Source organism: Dipodomys merriami, unplaced genomic scaffold, assembly GCF_024711535.1.
Source record: "Dipodomys merriami isolate MVZ:Mamm:240054 unplaced genomic scaffold, mDipMer1.0.p SCAF_68, whole genome shotgun sequence".
In the NCBI taxonomy this organism is placed as follows: Eukaryota; Metazoa; Chordata; class Mammalia; order Rodentia; family Heteromyidae; genus Dipodomys; species Dipodomys merriami.
In genome coordinates, this window is record NW_027206268.1 from 2168752 (window position 1) to 2188180 (window position 19429).

The 19429-nt window shown below is 48.8% G+C and overlaps 1 protein-coding gene across 1 annotated transcript in view; it reads right to left on the reverse strand.

Annotated features, from left to right (window-relative positions):
* Nucleotides 1-14154: 14154 nt before the first annotated feature.
* Nucleotides 14155-19429, reverse strand: part of Slco2a1 (solute carrier organic anion transporter family member 2A1) — a 53195-nt gene continuing 47920 nt past the window's right edge. The window contains exons 13-15 of the mRNA XM_070005442.1: nt 19109-19173; nt 17276-17399; nt 14155-15791 (exon numbers count right to left, since the gene is read on the reverse strand). Coding sequence (XP_069861543.1) covers nt 15671-15791; nt 17276-17399; nt 19109-19173 — 310 coding nt within the window. The 3' untranslated portion in view covers nt 14155-15670. The remainder of the gene's footprint in view (nt 15792-17275; nt 17400-19108; nt 19174-19429) is intronic.

A 19429-nucleotide genomic window follows, 5' to 3' on the forward strand; every position in this document is an offset into this window, starting at 1 on the left:
CGCCTGCGCCCTGTACCGTCCCCACCTCTGATGTCATGCATGGGGGGGGGTGGCCCTCGGGTGCACGCGTGCGCGTGCACACACACACCCACACCCATGGGGGTGGGGGTGGAGGGGTGGGGTCGTGCAAGGGTTCCTCACACACACACCCTGAGTCTGCATCGGGGGGCGAAAAAAGAGCCACAGTGAGCGTCCCACCCATACACCCCCAAACACACACACACACCACACACACACACACACACACACACACACACACACACACACACACACCCAGGACTCATCATCTCTGCACACCTTGCTACCTCACTCTTCCCCGGCGGGGTGGGGGGGGGAGTGGATTAAAAACATAAAAGATATGAAATTGTTGGAGTGGGGGAGGACAGATATTTGTTTCTGGTCCTTTGAACGCAGATTTTTTTGGGGGGGAGGGGAACATCTAGGCAAAAGCAGATAATTGGCAATGCCTTGTCTTGAAAGGGCAGAGAGAGGAAGGAAGGAGGTTGGGGGCAGGGGGGGTCAGGGCGTGGGTAGTGGAGAGGGTAGAAGTGGATGATGGATACCTGGTTCAGGGGGATGGGGGAGGTGGAGAAATGGAGCTCCACGGACGGTCACACAGACACACGCGATCAGTTAATCAATCATGAGTGGGCTGAGGGCAAAGAGCAGATGGCAAGTCTGAGATACACCCTGGGAAAACACACACACACACACACACACACACACACACACACACACACACACACACACACACACACACACATGAGGCTCCATCCCAAGCCATCCAGGTTTATTGGGGGGGGAGCAGAGGGATGGTGTGTTGTTCCCAAACTGCCTCTCCTTCCCCTGATGTTAAAGAGTCCAGCAAGGGGCTGGGAAGGTGGCTCTGTGGTAGAGTGCTCACCTCGCCTGCATGAGGCCCTGGGTTCAATTCCTCAGCACCACACAAGCGGAAAAAGCTGGAAGTGGTGCTGTGGCTCAAGTGGTAGAGCGCTCGCCTCAAGTGCATCTGGCCCTGGGTTCAATTCCTCAGCACCACACAAGCGGAAAAAGCTGGAAGTGGCGCTGTGGCTCAAGTGGTAGAGCGCTCGCCTTGAGCTGAAGAGCTGAGGGACAGCGCCCAGGCCCAGAGTTCAAGCCCCAGGACCACCACCAACAACAACAAAAAGTCCAGCAAAGCATTCGCTGAATCTCCATGACTGCATCCTAAGAACTGAGTTCCAAGAAACCATTGATGAAGGGCTGTGTGTGTGTGTGTCTGTGTCTGTGTGTGCTTCAAATGGTACAACACCTACCAAGCCAGGAGAGGAAAAGAAAGAAAGAAAGAAAGAAAGAAAGAAAGAAAGAAAGAAAGAAAGAAAGAAAGAAAGAAAGAAAGAAAGAAAGAAAGAGAAAGAAAGAAGGAAGGAAGGAAGGGAGAGAGAAAGAAAGAAAGGAGGAAGAAAGAAAGACAGAGAGAGAAAGAAAGAAAAAAAGAAAGGAAGAAGGAAAGAAAGAAAGGAAGGAAGAAGGGAAGAAAGAAAGGAAGGAAGAAGGGAAGGAAGGAAGGAAGGGAGAGAGAAAGAAAGGAAGGAAGGAAGGAAGGAAGGGTAGGGAAAGGAAAAAGGAAAGAGAGAAAGGAAAAAGGAAAGAGAGAAAGGATGGATAGATAGGATGGATATAAAGAGAGAGAAAGGATGGATGGATGGAAGGATGGATGGATGAATGGATGGATGGATGAATGGATAGAGCTAACATCTTAAGCCCAGGTGCAAAGGTAGGGGGGGGTGGGAGGGACCCATAATGCCCTTCAAAGGCTTCCTCAAGGACTACTGGACCTCCCACTAGCTCTGTCTGGTTCTAGGGTCACCACAGAGTTCAAGCCATCAATGCACAGGCCCTTTACAGGACACTCCTGGTGTAAACTATAGTAGAAAGAGAGAATGATTCATCTCCATGTGTCTCAGTTTCTTTGAAGCTTGTTTTTATAATTACAGAAGTTTTCTTTTCTTTTTCTGGACCTGGGGCTTGAACTCAGGGCCTGAGCGCTGTCCCTGAGCCTCTTGGTGCAAAAAGCTAGTGCTCTACCACTTGAGCCACAGTGCCACTTCTACTTTTCTAAGTGGTTTATTGGAGGTAAGAGTCTCATGAACTTTCTTGCCCAGGCTGGCTTCGAACCATGATCTTCTGATCTCAGCCTCTGCATAGCTAGGATGACAGATGTGAGCCACCAGCACCCAGCTAAGAAGAATTAAAAAAAAAAAAAGTGCATAACTACTTATTTGAAACTTTATAATTCTCCTACTTCGGCTTTGGCTTCTTCATCAAGTTTTAAATAGGCATGAGATGAACTGCAATAACATATTACATATAGCACATATAAACCATTTGTGTATTATAAAAAATGGTTCCATATATTGGTTTAGACCTTCCTGAACACAGGAAGAGGGCTAGAAATGATATTCTGCTAATGTAAATGCTAATTATTTATGAGTGTGGCATTTGGATTATTTTAACCTCTAGGCCGTGGTTGAATAATTTATCATAAGCATGCTTTCTTTTTACAAAACCCATACTGATTTTTTTTCTCTACACATAAAGAAGAACCAAAAAAAATTAATGCTGCTTATTCTAATCTTGTCAGCATAACCTTGAGTAATTACTCACAGAAGTGTTCACATAACTTGCTCCAATTTAACTCTAGGCTTTATAGTTAATTGTGGAAAGAATGTATCTTTTTAATTTTAAGGCTGTGGAAACTGCAGGGATGGTTTTGTTTTGGGTGTGTATGGTAGAAAAGTATAGTTGAGATGCTTGTTAAGCCCGGTGTTGGTGGCTCACACCTGTCATCCTAGCTACTCAGCAGACTGAGATCTGAGGATCGAAGTTCAAAGCCAGCCCAGGCAGGAAAGTCCATGAGACTCTTATCTCCAATGAGAGACCAAAAACCTAAAAGTGGAGCTGTGGCTCAAGTTGCAGAGTCATAGTTTTGAACATAAGAGCTCAGAGATAATAGAACTCAAAGCCTGACTTCAAGCCCCAGGACCAGCACACACACACACACACACACACACACACACACACACACACACACACACACACACACACACACACACACACACTGTTTACCTCAAGTTACAACTGTATCTGGGACAGGAAACTGGATTTCTCTCCAACACACACACACACACACACACACACACACACACACACACACTGTTTACCTCAAGTTACAACTGTATCTGGGACAGGAAACTGGATTTCTCTCCAACACACACACACACACACACACACACACACACACACACACACACACACACACTGTTTACCTCAAGTTACAACTGTATCTGGGACAGGAAACTGGATTTCTCTCCAACCACTTGACAAGGACCCCTGGCTATGTTCCCTCAGGTCTTGCCAAGATTAATCTGAGAGTTTATAAATTAAGTCGAGTCTTTGGTGAATAAAAAAGTGTTAAGACTGGGGGCTGGGAAGGTGGCTCAGTGGTAGAGCGCTTGCCTTGCATGCATGAGGCTCTGGGTTCGATTCCTCAGCAGCACGTAAGAAAAAAGAAAAAAAGCTGGAAGTGGCGCTGTGGCTCAAGTGGTAGAGCGCTAGCCTTGAGCTGAAGAGCTGAGGGACAGCGCCCAGGCCCGGAGTTCAGGCCCCATGACCGGACCTCCCCCTTCCCCCCCCAAAAAAAGTGTAAGACTGGGAATATGGCTTCATGAACATAGAACTCGCCTGCCACATACAAGGCCCTGGCTTTGATTTCCAATACTCTCCCCCTACCCCAACACACACACATTAAAAGAAAAAAAAAATAGCTGGGAAGGTGGCTCAGTAGTAGAGCGCTTGCCTTGCATGCATGAGGCTCTGGGTTTGATCGCTCAGCACCCCATAAGCAGAAAAAGCCAGAAGTGGCACTGTGGCTCAAGTGGTAGAGCGCTCACCTTGAGCTGAAGAGCTGAGGGATGGCGCCCCGGCCCAGAGTTCAAGCCCCACGCCAAAAAAAAAAAAGCTTTCCTTCTTAAAAAATATTTTTAGAAGAATTTGTAGGAGCAGACGGCTTTTTAAATAAAACACACAATCTCTTTTAAGCTAAGGAGCTGGGCTTGGCATCCAACAGGAGACGGTGGTGAGACACGTAGGGTTCAGAGTTCTATCCGGGAAACATAAGAGCTTAGATCTTTATTCTTTCTCTGTTCAGGAGGGTGGAAGTCTCTCAGTATGACTTGCTGAGATGAAAGTGTCTGAAGGAGAAACTGCCCTAAGCCTTTTCTAGATTCTTCCTTGGCCTTCCCTGCATATGTGTGGCTGTGTCCTTCCTATCTTTTTATTTTTTTGGTCGGTCGTGGGGCTTGAACTCTGGGCCTGGGCGCTGTCCCTCAGCTCTTCAGCTCCAGGAGGGCACTCTACCTCTTGAGCCACAGCGCCACTTCCGGTTTTCTGGTGGTTAATTGGAGAGAAGAGTCTCACGGACTTTGCTGCCCCAGGCTGGCTTTGAACCGTGATCCTCAGATCTCAGCCTCCTGAGTAGCTAGGATGACGGGCGTGAGCCAGCATGCCCTACCCATCCTTCCTATCTTCACCTCCACAGTTCCTGTCTCTTCTCCTTTGGGTATGAATGACTTATCTCCCTTCAAAGAGACTTCATCTTCCCTTTTATGAGGCTCCTTATGCATTGTCTTTAGGGCCTAGATAGGTCATCTGGGATCATCTCCGGGATTAATTTAAGATTATACATGTAATTATATCCACCAAGACTTTGCCACTCGGACGAAGGCCCACAGGTTCCAGGGATTAGAACCTCACTTTCAGGCCTGAGGTTTAGCTTTACCGCAGTGGCAATCAGATGGTAAGATTAAGAGAGATCAGGGGAAGGGGTTTCCAATCTCCTCTGATAGGAATTCGTGTGGGTATACCAACTGAGAGATTTCCATCGCTGCTTTTGATCACCATAGAGGTGAGGCTTGGGCTTGGGCTGGAACCCGCCCCCTGGCCTCTGCCACATACCCCCTTCCCAAAGGCCTCTCTGTGGCTAGCAGATATAGCCTTGGTTGGAGATTGTTAACCACACTGGCTGGGCTCCGCGTATTTGCTTTTCGGGATACCGAGCAAAGACGAGAAGGCAGAGGGATTTACATGCTTTCAGTCTCTCTTTGCTTCTGGCTGGCTAAAGCTTCAGATACCTGAAAAGGGTCTAAGAAGCAGGATCTACAAGGAACTAAAAAAATAAAAAATCCACAAAAACCAAAAACCCCAAAGAATCAATAACCCAATTAATAAATGGGTAAAAGATTTCTGGTCGGTCGTGGGGCTTGAACTCTGTGCCTGGGCGCTGTCCCTGAGCTCTTCGGCTCAAGGTGAGCAGCTCTACCACTTGAGCCACAGCGCCACTTCTGGTTTTCTTGGTATTTCACTGGAGATAAGAGTCTCATGGACTTTCCTTACCTGGGCTGGCTTTGAACCACAATCCTCAGATCTCAGCCTCCTTAGGTAGCTAGGATGACAGGCTGGGAGTCACTGGCTCACAAGACTTCTCTGCCCTTTTCCATTTCCTTCTCAGAATCTCTACTTCCTTGGGGGTGGGGGGCAGGCAGAGGAGGGGCAGATGCTCATCAGAGGCTGGCGGACATGGTGGATTTTAAACTCTGAGATGTGGATGAGCATATCAAATAAGCTTTTTAAAAAAATTCATGGGGTGAGGACTGGAATTTTATGAAGAAAAAAAAAACAAAAACAGACACTGTGTGCTTAGAATAAGTACCTTGCGAGTGTCGAATTAAACTATGTGTTAATAATTAAGCTTTTGTTTAACAAGTAAATATTGCACTCTGAGGCAAGAGAGAACAAATAGATGCAGAGGTTGGGGGGTAAAACACACACACACACACACACACACACACACACATACACACACACACACACACAAACCGACAACTACTAATTATAACATTTCAGTCCCAGATGAGTTTCAAACAATAAAGACCAAACTGCTATTTATCATTTATGCTAAATGTCAAAATGGACTAATTTAATTTCAAACCCACATAATTTCTTTCCTCCCCTATCACTGCAGATACAGCAAATGGGAGAAAAAAGTCAATTTTCTTTATTGTATCAAAGTTGGTTTTTTTAAAATCTAGATGTTGGTGGCTCCTTTTAATTCTAGCTACTCGAGAGGCTGAGGTCTAAGGATTGTGGTTCAAAGCTAGCCAGGGAATGAAAATTCATCTCCCTCCCTCTCTCCCCCCTGTTTCTCTCTGTGTTCAAATCCAGGGTCTGGGTGCTGTCTCTGAGTTTTTATGCTCAAGGCTAATGTTCTATCCCTTGAGCCACACCTTTATTTCTGGCTTTTTGCTAGTTATTTGAAGATAAGAGTCTTACAGACTTTCCTGCTAGGATTACCTTCAAACTATAGCTGAGATTACAGACATTAGCCACTGGTACCTGGCTCTATGAGTCTCATATCTTCAATTAACCACTAAAACCCTGGAAGTGGTGCTGTGGCTCAAGCAGTAGAGTGCTATCCGTGAGCAAAAGAAGTTCAGGGACAGCACCCCAGGCCCTGAGTTCAAGCCCCGAGACCAGAACAAAAAAGAGATACTCTTTACCTGACTTATGTAACTATAACCCCTCTGTACATCACCTTTATAATAACAATGAGAGAGAGAGAGAGAGAAAGAGAGAAAAGAGAGAGAGAGAGAGAGAGAGAGAGAGAGAGAGAGAGAGAGAGAGAGAGAGAGAGAGAGAGGAACTCTATTTTGACTTAAAGCTATGGGTAGCTGAAATAAATTGTAAGGCAGGTACCTTGTAACAGAGTAATATTAACTCTCTTTCAAACAACCTCATATACCTAAAGGTGAATTGCTAAAAGTTCTGCAATGGAAAGGGCTTTCCAGTTGAAGGCATTTGATTTTTTTTTTAAACCCACACATTTATTTTACAAGGCCGTTTTATGTTATGGAATTAAAAACCATGAAGGTTGATTTTAATCTAAATGCAATCAAACTCCATAATTAAATGAACCTGTAGAAAATGTTAGGTTCTGAGTTTTGCTTTAAGGATAGTTCTATATTTGACCCCTGGGAGGAAGGTGCACTGAGAATAGCATCCAACCGAGATACATTTGTGGCACTGTAGCATTTTACACCATGAGTATAATAGAAATGTAGCACACAGAAGAATGTAAAATATAAATGCACAGCTCAGTGGATTATGACAAAACACAATACCCACCAAAAGTTCAAGAAATAAGATATTACCACAATCCCCAAGACTCCCTTCCAGTTACTAAACCTTCCCACCTTCCCAAGTTTAGCTTTAGTTTTTTGTTTGGTTTTGATAACGGTCCTTGGGCTTGAACTCAAGGCCTGGGTGCTGTCCCTGAGCTCTTCAGCTCAAGGGGAGTGCACTACTACTTGAACCACAGCGCCGCTTCTGGTTTTCTGGTGGTTTATTGGAGATAGGAGTCTCATGGACTTTACTGCTTAGGCTGGCTTTGAACCACGATCCTCAGATCTCAGCCTCCTGAGTAGCTAGGATGATAGGCGTGAGCCACCGGCGCCCAGCTGGTAACTTTAAAAAATTGAGAATATTAAAATTTAAAATAGATAGGTGACTTGAACATTGCCACTAGGAGTGACATAATTTCCCAGGCAAAGTAACTCATGCCTGTTATCCAAGCTACTCAGAAGGGTGAGTTCTGGGAACTGTGGTTCAAAGCCAGCTGAGGTAGATAAATCCAAGAAACTCTTCTCCCTAACCACCAAAAATCTGGACATGGAGGTGTGACTCAATGAGTATAGCACAATCCTTGAATGGAAAAGCTAAGGTAGAGTGTAAAGCCCTGAGTTCAAGTTCCAGTTCTGGCACAAAAAAGAAAATGACTGGCAGTCAGTCTAGAATCCAGCAAGCATTTTAATGTTTAGGAGTCCACAAGAACCCTTGTGCACAAATTCTCACACCAATTGTACTCCCAACCATAAAAGATTACAACCTAAATAACCAGATAATAGATAAATGAATTATGGTACGTTCATTCAGTGGAATACTACCTAAGCAATAAAAAGGAATGAAGGGGCTGGGAAGGTGGCTCAGTGGTACAGTTCTTACCTTGCATGCATGAGGCCCTGGTTCGCTTCCTCAGCATCACATAAGCAGAAAAAGCCAGAAGTGGCGCTGTGGCTCAAGTGGTAGAGCTCGCCTTGAGCTGAAGAGCTCAGGGACAGTGCCCAGGCTCAGAGTTCTGGCCCCACAACTGACAAAAAGAAAGAAAGAAAGAAAGAAAGAAAGAAAGAAAGAAAGAAAGAAAGAAAGAAAGAAAGAAAGAAAGAAAGAAAGAAAGAAAGAAAGAAAGAAAGAGAGAGAAAGAAGGAAAGGAAGGAAGGAAGGAAGGAAGAAAGAAAGAAAGAAAGAAGCATTCTACCACTAAGCCACCTTCCCAGCCCCCTCCTCTCTCTCTCTCTCTCTCTCTCTCTCTCTCTCTCTTTTTGTTCCTGTTCATCAATTTTTTATATAGGCCTTCCTTAGGCCACATCTTCTTACCTCTACCCCTCAGGTAGCTTCAGTGAGAGACTTGTAAATCTATATGCTTGGTTTGTTGGTTAAGATGGGGTGGAATTGTAGGGGGGGGGGGCGGGGAGGAGGTGTCTTGATAACATTTTGCCTGAGTTGGCTTTCAATCTTAGTCCTCTCTATTCTCTGCCTTTTGAGGAGCTCAGATTATAGGCATTGAGCCACCAGACCTGGCCCAGAAGAGCTTCTGCCGCTCACAGACAAACCTTGATTTACACGGTTGCACGCTGGTGTGTATTTGTCAAACCTGTAACCAGACTCAAAATAGATACGTTTTCGCTGTACATTGCCAGCAAAAGAATTTTTAATAGATTTATTAAACAACAAAAACAAAAACAAGCCAGGTGCTGGTGGTTCACGCCTGACATCCTAGCTACTCAGGAGGCTGAGATCTGAGGATCATGGTTCAAAGCCAGCCCAAGCAAGAAAGTCCATGAGACTCTGATCTCCAATAAACCACCAGAAAACTGGAAGTGGCGCTGTGGCTCAAGTGGTAGAGCGCTCGCCTTGGGCTGAAGAGCTGAGGAACAGCACCCAGGCCCAGTGTTCAAGCCCCACAACTGACAAAAACAAACAAACAAACAAATAAATTATTGTTGTCTTTAATCACCTCAGGCTGGACTGGTGCTCTGGGAAGTGGAAAGTCATGCTGGGGCCCAGGGGCCTGCAATTCATTCCCCCTTCACCACACCTGTATTCGGTCAGCCGCACACCTGTTCACACCTGTCCAACCCTTCCACCCAAGACTGGGGTGGGGTGGGGGCCTCTTCAGTGCCCTAGAAATGTGCCTGGGGACCCCCCCCAGTCCCTTCCCCAGGTGGGCAGCACCTGGGGTACTAACCGGCTTCTGCCTATCAGGCAGGGCCTTAGTTCTGCAGGTCAAGCCTCCCCCCTCTCCCATTTTCCCCTTTCCCCTCCCTAACTACCCCCCCCCCCAGAGGTGCCCAGACGACCCTGGAAAGAGGAAAAGTAGCAGTTACCTGAAGCATCCTTGCATCAGCCTCTCCATCCTTCCAGAAAGTTCTTCTGTGGAAAGTGGAGGTCCCAGAGGGGAGAAAACAACAACAACAAAAACCTGCCTTCATTTTCCCGCCCTTTTTCTTGCCGGGTGGACAGCGCTCCCCCTAGCTGCGGGCCTGCGTATTACAGGGAGAAACAGGCCACGCCCACCGCCACGCCCACCATTGGGGTGGAGCGTGGCTCTCTCTCTTTGCCCACCTGCTCCATCCAGGATCTCAGTGCTTCCCCAACTCCGCGCCCCCCAGCGGGCGGCGGGCGAATTACAGGGTTGAAGAGGCCACGCCCATCGCCACCTGGCCACGCCCACCGTCGGGGTGGGCGTGGCTGTCTGCACATCTTCAACCCCAGCGCCTTTCTTTGTGATCTCTGCACCTGAGCTGCTTCTGCTTTGTGTCCTTTGCCCCTTGTGAAGTTTTTATTTTTATTTTTTTAAATTTTTGTTCCAAGTACACACACTCTAGAAAAGGCAGGGACAATTTTTGTGGGTTTTATTTTTTTTTGTTGTTGTTGTCATTCCTGATCCGTGCATTTATCAATTCCCACTAAATGAGGAATGGAACGTCTCAGTGATCATCTGCAGCCTGGGACAGGTAACCCCAGCTTTGCAGAGGCTGGGGGAGCCCTGGGTGAGTCTCCTCCCGCCCAGCTCAGCTCATCTCCCATTCCTTCCCACCCTCCTCCTCCTGACACCTCCTCCTCCATCCTCCCTTTGGCCCTTCCAGCTTTCCCATTTTTATTTTTAAACCTGTGGGCCCAGAAAAAATCTCCGCCACCAGAATCGTTGTAGAGCAGGGTGGGGATGGGAGAGGAAAAAAGAAAAAAAAAACCAACCACCAACAAACTGGGAGAGGGCGAGGGAAGGGGTGACCTGGTCTACATGACCTGATTTATGTCATGACCTGATTTATGTCATGTCCAGCCATCTGTACATCGCCCGCATAATAATAATTTAACACAAGAATCTTTGGAGAACCATTTCCTGAAGCCTACATCTCTCTTTGCGGTGGCTCCATGGCTATCTCTGCTGAGCCAGTCCTCTTCCTCATCTCTCCATCCCTCCTACAAATAGCCTAATCTTTGCTTGGGGGTCACCCCCATCTTTTGGGGGTACCCATCACTGATGGGATGCTCCCTCCTCTGGGATACTTTTCCCTGATCGTATCCCTCCTCCCCCTCCAACATAGAAGTAGCTCAGCCAACAGCTCAGTTCCTTGGGGTTCTTTCCTCTGTAGAAGATTCTAAGTGTTCTGTCTCTGGTTCTGACAAGGGAGGGATGGAGGCAAAGGTGTGAACCACTTTTTTTTTTTTTATTTTGGCCAGTCCTGGGGCTTGAACTCAGAGCCTGGGCACTGTCCTCGAGCTTCTTTTTGCTTAAGGCTAGCGCTCTACCACTTGAGCCACAGTGTCACTTCCGGCTTTTTCTGTGTATGTGGTACTGAGGAATCGAACCCAGGGCTTCATGCATGCTAAGCAAGCACTCTACCACTGAGCCACCTTCCCAGTCTCCCGAAGCACTGACTTAACAGGAAGAGACCTACTAGGCTCTCTTCCTTGCCTCCATGCTCCAATGAACCAAGCAGTTCTGCTTACTGAGTCACCTTGGCTCAGATTGTCACCCTTATCTGCTTTGGTGTGGACTTTGGGTGAGCCAGAGATAGGTTCGTGTCCTATCATATCATGGAGATTGGCCAGGCCGGTTGCTGAAGCCTGGCCCGAGTGATTCACCGAGGAAAGGAGTTTGGTAAACAAGTGGAAAACAGCTCAGCACACGAATGATCTCTGCACCTTTATTACTGTTTTCCAAGTGGATCAGGTTCTTTAAGGAGGCAGGGACTTCAGCAAGTGGGTGTTGTGTGGCTACATGGTGGGGCTGGGAAAGGGGCAGAGGGTGGATGAATGGGCTGGGTGCATCATGGGAGAGCGGATTGCTCTCTCTGATGAAAAGTTAATGAATCTGGTGCTCTTGGCAGGAGATGGACATTTCTCCCAGGTATTTAGTTCCTGTGTTGGTGAAAGATTAAAAGTTTCTCATGGATTTATGAGATCTCTCTCTCAACTCAAAACACATAGACACTGCCGAGATCTCTGGGAATCTGTCATATAAATAATATTTCACTATCAATTGATACTAATCAGATTCAGTCCCCAGTGGAGCCACATCTCTGTCCATCTTTGAGGATTGTTGAAGAAAATTACAACATGAAGTGTGTGTGTGTGTGTGTGTGTGTGTGTGTGTGTGTGTGTGTGTGTGTGTGTGTGTGTGGTGGGGCTTGAACTCTGGGCCTGAGAGCTGTCCCTGAGCTTTCTTTTAGCTCAAGGTGAGTCCTCTACCACTTGAGCCACAACACCACTCCTGGTTTTTCTGATGGTTCATTGGAGATGAATCTCCCGGATTTCCCTGGGAGATCTCAGCCTCCTGAGTAGCTAGGGTGACAGGTGTGAGCCACCAGTACCAGGCTCTGACTTTATTTCTTTTTTTTTCTTTTTTGTCAGACATGGGGCTTGAACTCTGGGCCTGGGCGCTGTCCCTCAGCTCTTCAGCTCAAGGCAAGTGCTCTATCACTTGAGCCACGGCGCCACTTCCAGCTTTTTTCTGTTGAGGAATCGAACCCAGGGCCTCATGCATGCAAGGCAAGCGCTCTACCACTGAGCCACCTTCCCAGCCCCCTCTGACTTTCTTTCTTAAGCAAGGATCTGCTAGTCAGTCACCAGATTTTGGGGTGGGGGGGGGTGGGGGAGAAGAGAAGGTGGGTATTCTTTCAAAGGTCTCTCTGTACAGACATCAGGGCCTTTTTCTTCTCAGAACTTTTAATTCTTTGTCCCTTTTCTCTAGGACTCTATATCCCTTGGTTAGGGTACTTACATGAGCCCTAGTGATTGAAAAGTTGGGCTCTTGTGGTACTAGAATCCAAGGTGAGTGAAATATTAACCTGGTATCTCCCTCCCCCCCCATCCATCTGTCCAGGAAGAGATTCCTCCAAGCTCCTTCTCACAGACCAGTGGAGCTTCACTAGGGGGTGGGGGGTGGGGGAGGGTATCCTTCCCCCTTTAAGTTCCCCCCAAACTTCAGAATGACTCAGCAAGGAGGTGGGGCTGGAGCAGACAGGGAGAGCCAGACAGCCCGATCTGGGTCCAGTTATCTGTGCGAAGCTGCCCACAATGGTTACATCCTGAGTCCTTCTTGTTTGTAAAGGAGATGGTTGAATCGAACCTGGTGTCCATCTTGGGGCAGTGCTAAGGGATCCTTCTGGAGGGCTTTGGGTCAATAGGAAGTGATAAGAGATGGATTGATCACTACATTTGCCCTCTCTTATTTCAAGGAGAACCCACACAGAGAAGCAGGCGGATAGGTTGAGAGTTACATGATCACCCATTTCCACCCCCGCCCCAGCCTTACACCGTAGAGGGCTGTGGCAATGGCACTGCCTCTGTGGAGAAAAACACAGGCTCACGCCTGTCGTCCTAGCTACTCAGGAGGCTGAGACCTGAGGATCACGGTTCACAGCCAGCTCGGGCAGGAAAGTCTGTGAGACTCTTATCTTCAATTACCTATCAAAAAGATGGGAAGTGGAGCTGTGGCTCAAGTGGTAGAGCACCAGCCTTGACTGGAAAAGGTAAGCGAGAAGGTCCAGGCTTTGAGTTCAATCTTCAGTACTAGAGAAGGAAGGAAGGAAGGAAGGAAGGAAGGAAGGAAGGAAGGAAGGAAGGAAGGAAGGAAGGAAGGAAGGAAGGAAGGAAGGAAGGAAGGAGAAGGAGGGAGGGAGGGAGGGATGGAGGGAAGAGAGAAAATTGGAAAGAAGGGAGGAAGGGAGGAAGGGAGAGAGGGAGGAAGAAAGAAAGAAAGGAAGGAAGGAAAGACAGAAGGGAGGGAGGGATGGAGAGGGAGAAGGAGGGAGGAAGAAAGAAAGAGAAGGTAATGAAGGAAAGAAGATAGAGGAGAGAAAAAGGAAGGAAGGAAGGAAGGGAGAGAAGGAGGAAGGAGGGAGGAAGAAGGGTGGGAGGGAAAGAGAGAGGGAGAGAAGGAGGAAGGGAGAGGAAAGAAGAAAGAGAGAAAGGAAGGAAGGAAAATAGAAAGGAGAGAAAAGGAAGGAACGAAGGAAAGAAGGGAGGGAGGAAGAAAGAGAAAAGAAGGAAGATAGAGGAGAGAAAAAGGGAGGGAGGAAGGAAGGGAGGGAGGGAGGGAGAGAGAGGGGGAGAGGAGGAAGGGAGAGAGGAAAGAAGAATGAGAGAGAAAGGAAGAAAGGAAGAGGAGAGAAAATGGAAGGAAGGAAGAAAGGAAGGGAGGGAGGGAGGGAGGGAGGGAGGGAGGGAGGGAGGGAGGAAGAAAGAGAAAAAGGAAGGGTAGAGGAAGAAAAAGGAAGGAAGAAGGAAGGAAGCAAGGAAGGAAAGAAGGGAGAGAGGGAGGGAAGGACAGAGGGAAGGAGGAAGAAAGAGAGAAAGGAAGATAGAAAGAGGACAATGGAAGGAAGGAGGGAAGGAAGGAAGGAGGGAAGGAAGGGGAGAAAAAAGAAAATGCAGGTCCCACCTGTGCTCTGACAGATGCACGCAACAGCACGAATTCAGGACCAAGTGACATCAACAGCACAATTACAATATATTAAAGGCAATGTGACAGAATAAAAGTTTGGGAGGACAATTCACTTTTCCCCCAGACCCTCGAGGTTGCCACTCGACGTGGGTGAGCTCAGCTAAAGGTGCTGCCCGAAAGGCAAGGGATAGTAACAGGGGATTTACTTTCCAGACAGGACCCTCAAGGAGGCTTAAAATGGGGCCTGCATGATGGCAGGGAGCCTCCTTTCCCGAGCGAGTTCCCCCTTGACACACACATACCATCCGTAGTGACCCACCGAGCACGTGAGGAGAGACCCCCCCCCCACACACACACAATCAGTGCCAACACAGGTAGATGACTGAGGTAAGATCGGAAGGGAAGCTCTCCCGAGAATCATGCACCAAGTCAGCCTCCAATACGTAAGAGGCATCAATGGGCAAAAGACCTCCTGGCTGCGGCCTCTGCCACTGAACCTCCATCACATTAACAGCCCCGTCTCCTAGCCTGGGCCTAAAGAAGGTATCCACGTCCTTGGTGGTAGCAAGCTGAGAACATGTGGATGGATGAAGACAGGTGCATTTGAAGTGGCCGGTACTGATATTGTTGTAGTAATAGTCGTAGTAGTAATAGTTCTTTTTTGTTGTTGTTGGTCATGGGGCTTGAACTCAGGGCCTGGGCGCTCGACCACTTGAGCCACGGCGCCACTTTCGGTTTTCTGGTCGTTCATGGGAGATAAAGAGTCTCACGGACTTTCCTGGCCCAGGCAGGCTTTGAACCGTGATCCTCAGATCTCAGCCTCCTGAGTAGCTAGGATGACAGGCGTGAGCCACCAGCACCCAGCCTTCTGTGTGGCTTTCTCAGGTTGAAATAAAGCCCCCAGATAAACGCATGTAGAACCAAGGGCGGAGAGGTCCCGGGTTCATGTCAAGTCCCATAGTCCTTTAGTTCTGGCTCTGTGTCAGAATACAAGTCACAGAGAGAGACAGACAGACAGAGAGAGACAGAGAGACAGGGCTGTGCTTTCCAACATGGCCGCTGTCAGGTGATTCTCCTGCGACAGGAAGTAAGGCTCTGTGGAGGAAGAGAGTCCAGAACCCTTCCCAGTCTCCCAGTCCAGCTCTGACTATGAATAACTCAGATACCCACTTCCTCCCCTCTGTCCTCTCCCCTGCAGAGTTTGTGTGACCAGAGGAGAGCAAAGCTGTCTGGGAAAGGGGGAAGAGGACGTTCTTGATTTTTCTCCCGGGGACAAGGAGGAAGAGGAGGAGGAGGAGGAGGAGGAGGAGGAGGAGGAGGAGGAGGAGGAGGAGGAGGAGGAGGAGGAGGAGGAGGAGGAGGAGGAGGAGGAGGAGGAGGATAAGGCAAATAGTGATTGAGTTTTTCTCTTTTTCTCTCTTATTTAAAAACGAGAGAGAGAGAGAGAGAGAGAGAGAGAGAGAGAGGGGAAGATGGGTTGACATTAGAAAATACAGGTAGGTGTGGCGAGGCAGAATTCAGTCTCAGGAACAAGGCTGGGGGGAGTCCCCCACAAGTGGTGGGTCAGATGAGGCCCGAGGCCTTCCCCTGAACATTGTACTCCCTGTTTTTCTTCACCCTCCAGCTGACGAGGAAGAGAAGCAGCGTGCCCAGTATCTTGTATGCCTGCTGCAGTCCCAGGTACCTGGGGGCGGGGGGGGGGGGGAGGGAGGAGGGATGGGGAACAAGAAGAGAAAAGGAGTCATGAGGGAGGTGGGCAGGGGCCCGGGTCGCAGGATCCAGTGCCCCCCTCCAGGAAGAAGAATGTCCTCTCTCACTAGGGCGGAGAAACTCGCTGTTTATCGATTCAGGGAATCTATTACCGCTCAGGTATGTGTGTATGGGAGGATCGCTTTCCTCATCTTTTTGACTCCAAAAGATACTTTTGCCAGGTGCTGGTGGCTCATCCTAGCTACTCCTAGGGAGGCTGAGATCCGAGGATCATGGTTCAAAGCCAGCCCGGGCAGGAAGGTCTTTAAGACTCCTATCTCCAGTGAACCACCAGAAAACCGGAAGTGGTGCTGTGACTCAAAGGGGGTAGAGCACTCATGTTGAGCAAAAGAGCTCAGGGACAGCGGCCAGTCCTTGAGTTCAAGCCCCACGACAGATGAGAGAGAGAGAGAGAGAGAGAGAGAGAGAGAGAGAGAGAGAGAGAGAGAGAGAGAGAGAGAGAGAGGAGGAAGGAAGGAAGGAAGGAAGGAAGGAAGGAAGGAAGGAAGGAAGGAAGGAAGGAAGGGAGGAAGGAAGGAAGGAAGGAAATACAGCTACCAAGAAGTAGCAGGGAGAAGAAATAAGACATCAGTGATCCTCAGCTGACCAAGGGAACCCTCCAGAAGGTCAGAGATTATACTGTTGTCCCAGCCAACCCCAGAGGCTCCTTGTCTTTAGATAAGAGGAAGAAGAAAGAAAAGAGGAGGAGGAGGAAGAGGAGGAAGAGGAAAAGGGGAGGAGAAGAGAAAGGGAGGAGGAAAAGAGGAAGAAAAGGAGGAAGAGGAGAAGAATTAGAGGAGGAGGAGGAAGAAGAGGAGAAGGAGAACGAGAAGAAGAAGGGGAGGAGGATGAAGAAGAGAAGGGGAGGAGGAGGAAAAGAAGAAGGGGAGGAGGAGGAGAAAGGGAGGAGGGGAGGAGGAGGAGAAGGAGGAGGAGGAAGAGGAGGAGGGGGAGGAGGAGGAGGAAGAAGAGAAGAAGAGGAGGAGGAAGAAGAGAAGAAGAGGAGGAGGAGGAAGAGGAGAAGGAGGAGGAAGAAGAGAAGAAGAGGAGGAGGAGGAAGAGGAGGAGGAGGAGGCAGCCTTCTGCTACCCTCTTGCTGGACCTCTCCTGCTCTTCTCCACCAGCCCATCCATCTTTCCAGGTGCCAGCTGGTGTAATGACAGCAGGTGGTCAGAGGGGGTCAGCACTCTGCAGCGCTCCCTGAAGCAGGCTGGGCCTCCCTGCCCTGGAGATCTCTGCTACTTCTGCTACCACAGAAGGCTAGCATCCCCCTCAACCCTCCACTCCCCCCCCCCCACACACCATAGTCACATCCTCTCCCTTAGAAGCCCATCAGCCCTCTCCCTTCCCTCCACCTGCAGAGCTGTGTCCGTGGGAGCCAAGACCTATCCTCCCCCCACCCCCCCATCCCAGACCTACCTGTCCCGGAGAGCATCAACATCGTAATAGGCACAGGCCCCTCTCCTCCCGGAGCACTGCAGATTCCACCGGATACAGGAGGCGTCGATGGTGAGGCCGTATAGGGCTGGGGCTGGTAACCAGGCTGGTGGCAGCAGGGGGAAGTGGGAAGGGGAGGGGAAGGGAGAGAAGAGTCCAGAGAGCAGGGTCACAGGGAGGTGGAGGCAGGGATGGGCCCTCACATCCACATGCCCCCCTCTACTGCGTCCCGTGTACGGTTCACTGGTGGGAATGGATCTGCCCTGTTCTCAGGAGTTCCAGGGACTTGGGAAAGCAGAATAGGGGTGTCAGCAAAGTCTGAATTCCCTTTTCACCAGGAGGCTTAGAAGATCAAAGAGGCCTAGGTCATCTTCTAGGAATGGGATGCATCAGAGAGTCAAAGAGATGTCAGGTCAGACAGACAGCATCACTTCGTGTGTGTGTGTGTGTGTGTGTGTGTGTGTGTGTGTGTGTGTTGTTACTGGGGTTTGAACTCATGGTTCTGGAGCTCTTCAACTCTTGAGACACAAGCTCCGCTTCCTGCTTTTTTTCCTTTTTCTTTTCTTATTTTGGTGGCGCATGGGGCTTGAACTCTGGGCCTGGGCGCTGTCCCTCAGTTCTTCAGCTCAAGGCGGGTGCTCTACCACTTGAGTCACAGCACTACTTTTGGTTTTCTGATGGTTCACTAGAGATCAAAGTCTCACAGACTTTCCTGGCTGGGCTGGCTTTGAACTGAGATCCTCAGATCTTAGCCTCCTGAGTAGCTAGGATGACAGGTGTGAGCCACCGGTGCCTGGCTCAGAAATTTGCTCTGCAGGGTATCAGCCTCCCAAGTTCTCAGGGAAACCCCTGTGTGTCAGACAGCCTTGATGTAACCAAGAAAACGTGAGCTCGGCCATTTTCACTTAGGATCAGGACTGGACACAGAGGTATAGATCACGAGGATTCAAATCCTACATCTATTACTCCCTGATTGGATTAGATAACCCTACTTCCAGATACCTGACTGCTCAGAGCCTGGGCCCCAACAGATGATAGGCTTTAGTGGCTGTGGAATATTCTAGAGGCCTCCCTGTATGTTCTGAGTCCTTCGTGATGTTCTAGGCAGCCCACTGGGCCAAGGTGGTTCTTGTTTGGAATATTACACTGCCAAGAACAGCCTCACAATCTATTCAGGACTCTGAGAACTGGACTTTCAAGATACCTCCCAAATAGGAAACAAGCCTAGAAGAATCCTCAGCCAAATCCTCTGGTACCTCTGACAGGAAGTGCTCCTGGGGAGCACTTGTGGAGGGGGTAAGGGGGGTTTCCTCTGGGCTCCTTGAGGACAGACAGGGTTTGCAGGCAGACAACCTCTCCACTGGAGAGAGGTAGGAGGAATCTATTTTGTCAAGTTGAGAAAGAAAGCCAAGGCTGCAGGCCTGGGCTGCTTTTCTTTTTTTCTGTCTGGGGTATAAGCATGTTGTAGGGTTTTTTTTTTTTATTCCTCCGGCAAATTCTTGGAGACAAGATTCTTTCTTATTTTTTTAAATACCCGCTTTTAACTCTGTTATGAGGTATTCTCAGCTGGTTTTGGTTTTTTGCATTTTGCTTGCATAATTTGGTTTGGAATGAAGGCCGTAGATGAGATCTTTCCTACCCTCGAGCAAGCAGGGAAGCCATCTGGCTGGGGGGGGGAGGGTGAGCCCTCCCCCCCAAATAAAATGTGGGGGGCTTCCCTCAACCCAGCCTTGTGTGCCCCAATACCCTTGCATGGCTACAGGCTGAAGCCACGACTCCCAAAAGGGATCAGGGGACACTGTCTTTAAGGCGTACCTAGCAAGCGCATCAGTAAGAACTGTACTCCGATGGCAAAAGACTTCTCATCTTGGTTTACCACCCTGCAAAGAGAAACAGGAACTCAGGAATGGGATGGTTCAGGGCTGTACCATCACCCGGACAGGACTCAGCCAGCTTCCAAACCAGTCCTGGAGTCACCCCAGCTGAATGCTCCAAATAGATCTGTGGTTTTGGTTTTGGTTTTTAACCCTGAGCCTGGGCACTGTCTCTGAGCTCTTCAGCTCAAGGCCAGCGCTCTACCACTTGAGCCACAGCACCACTTCTGGTTTTCTGGTGGTTCATTGGAGATCAGAGTCT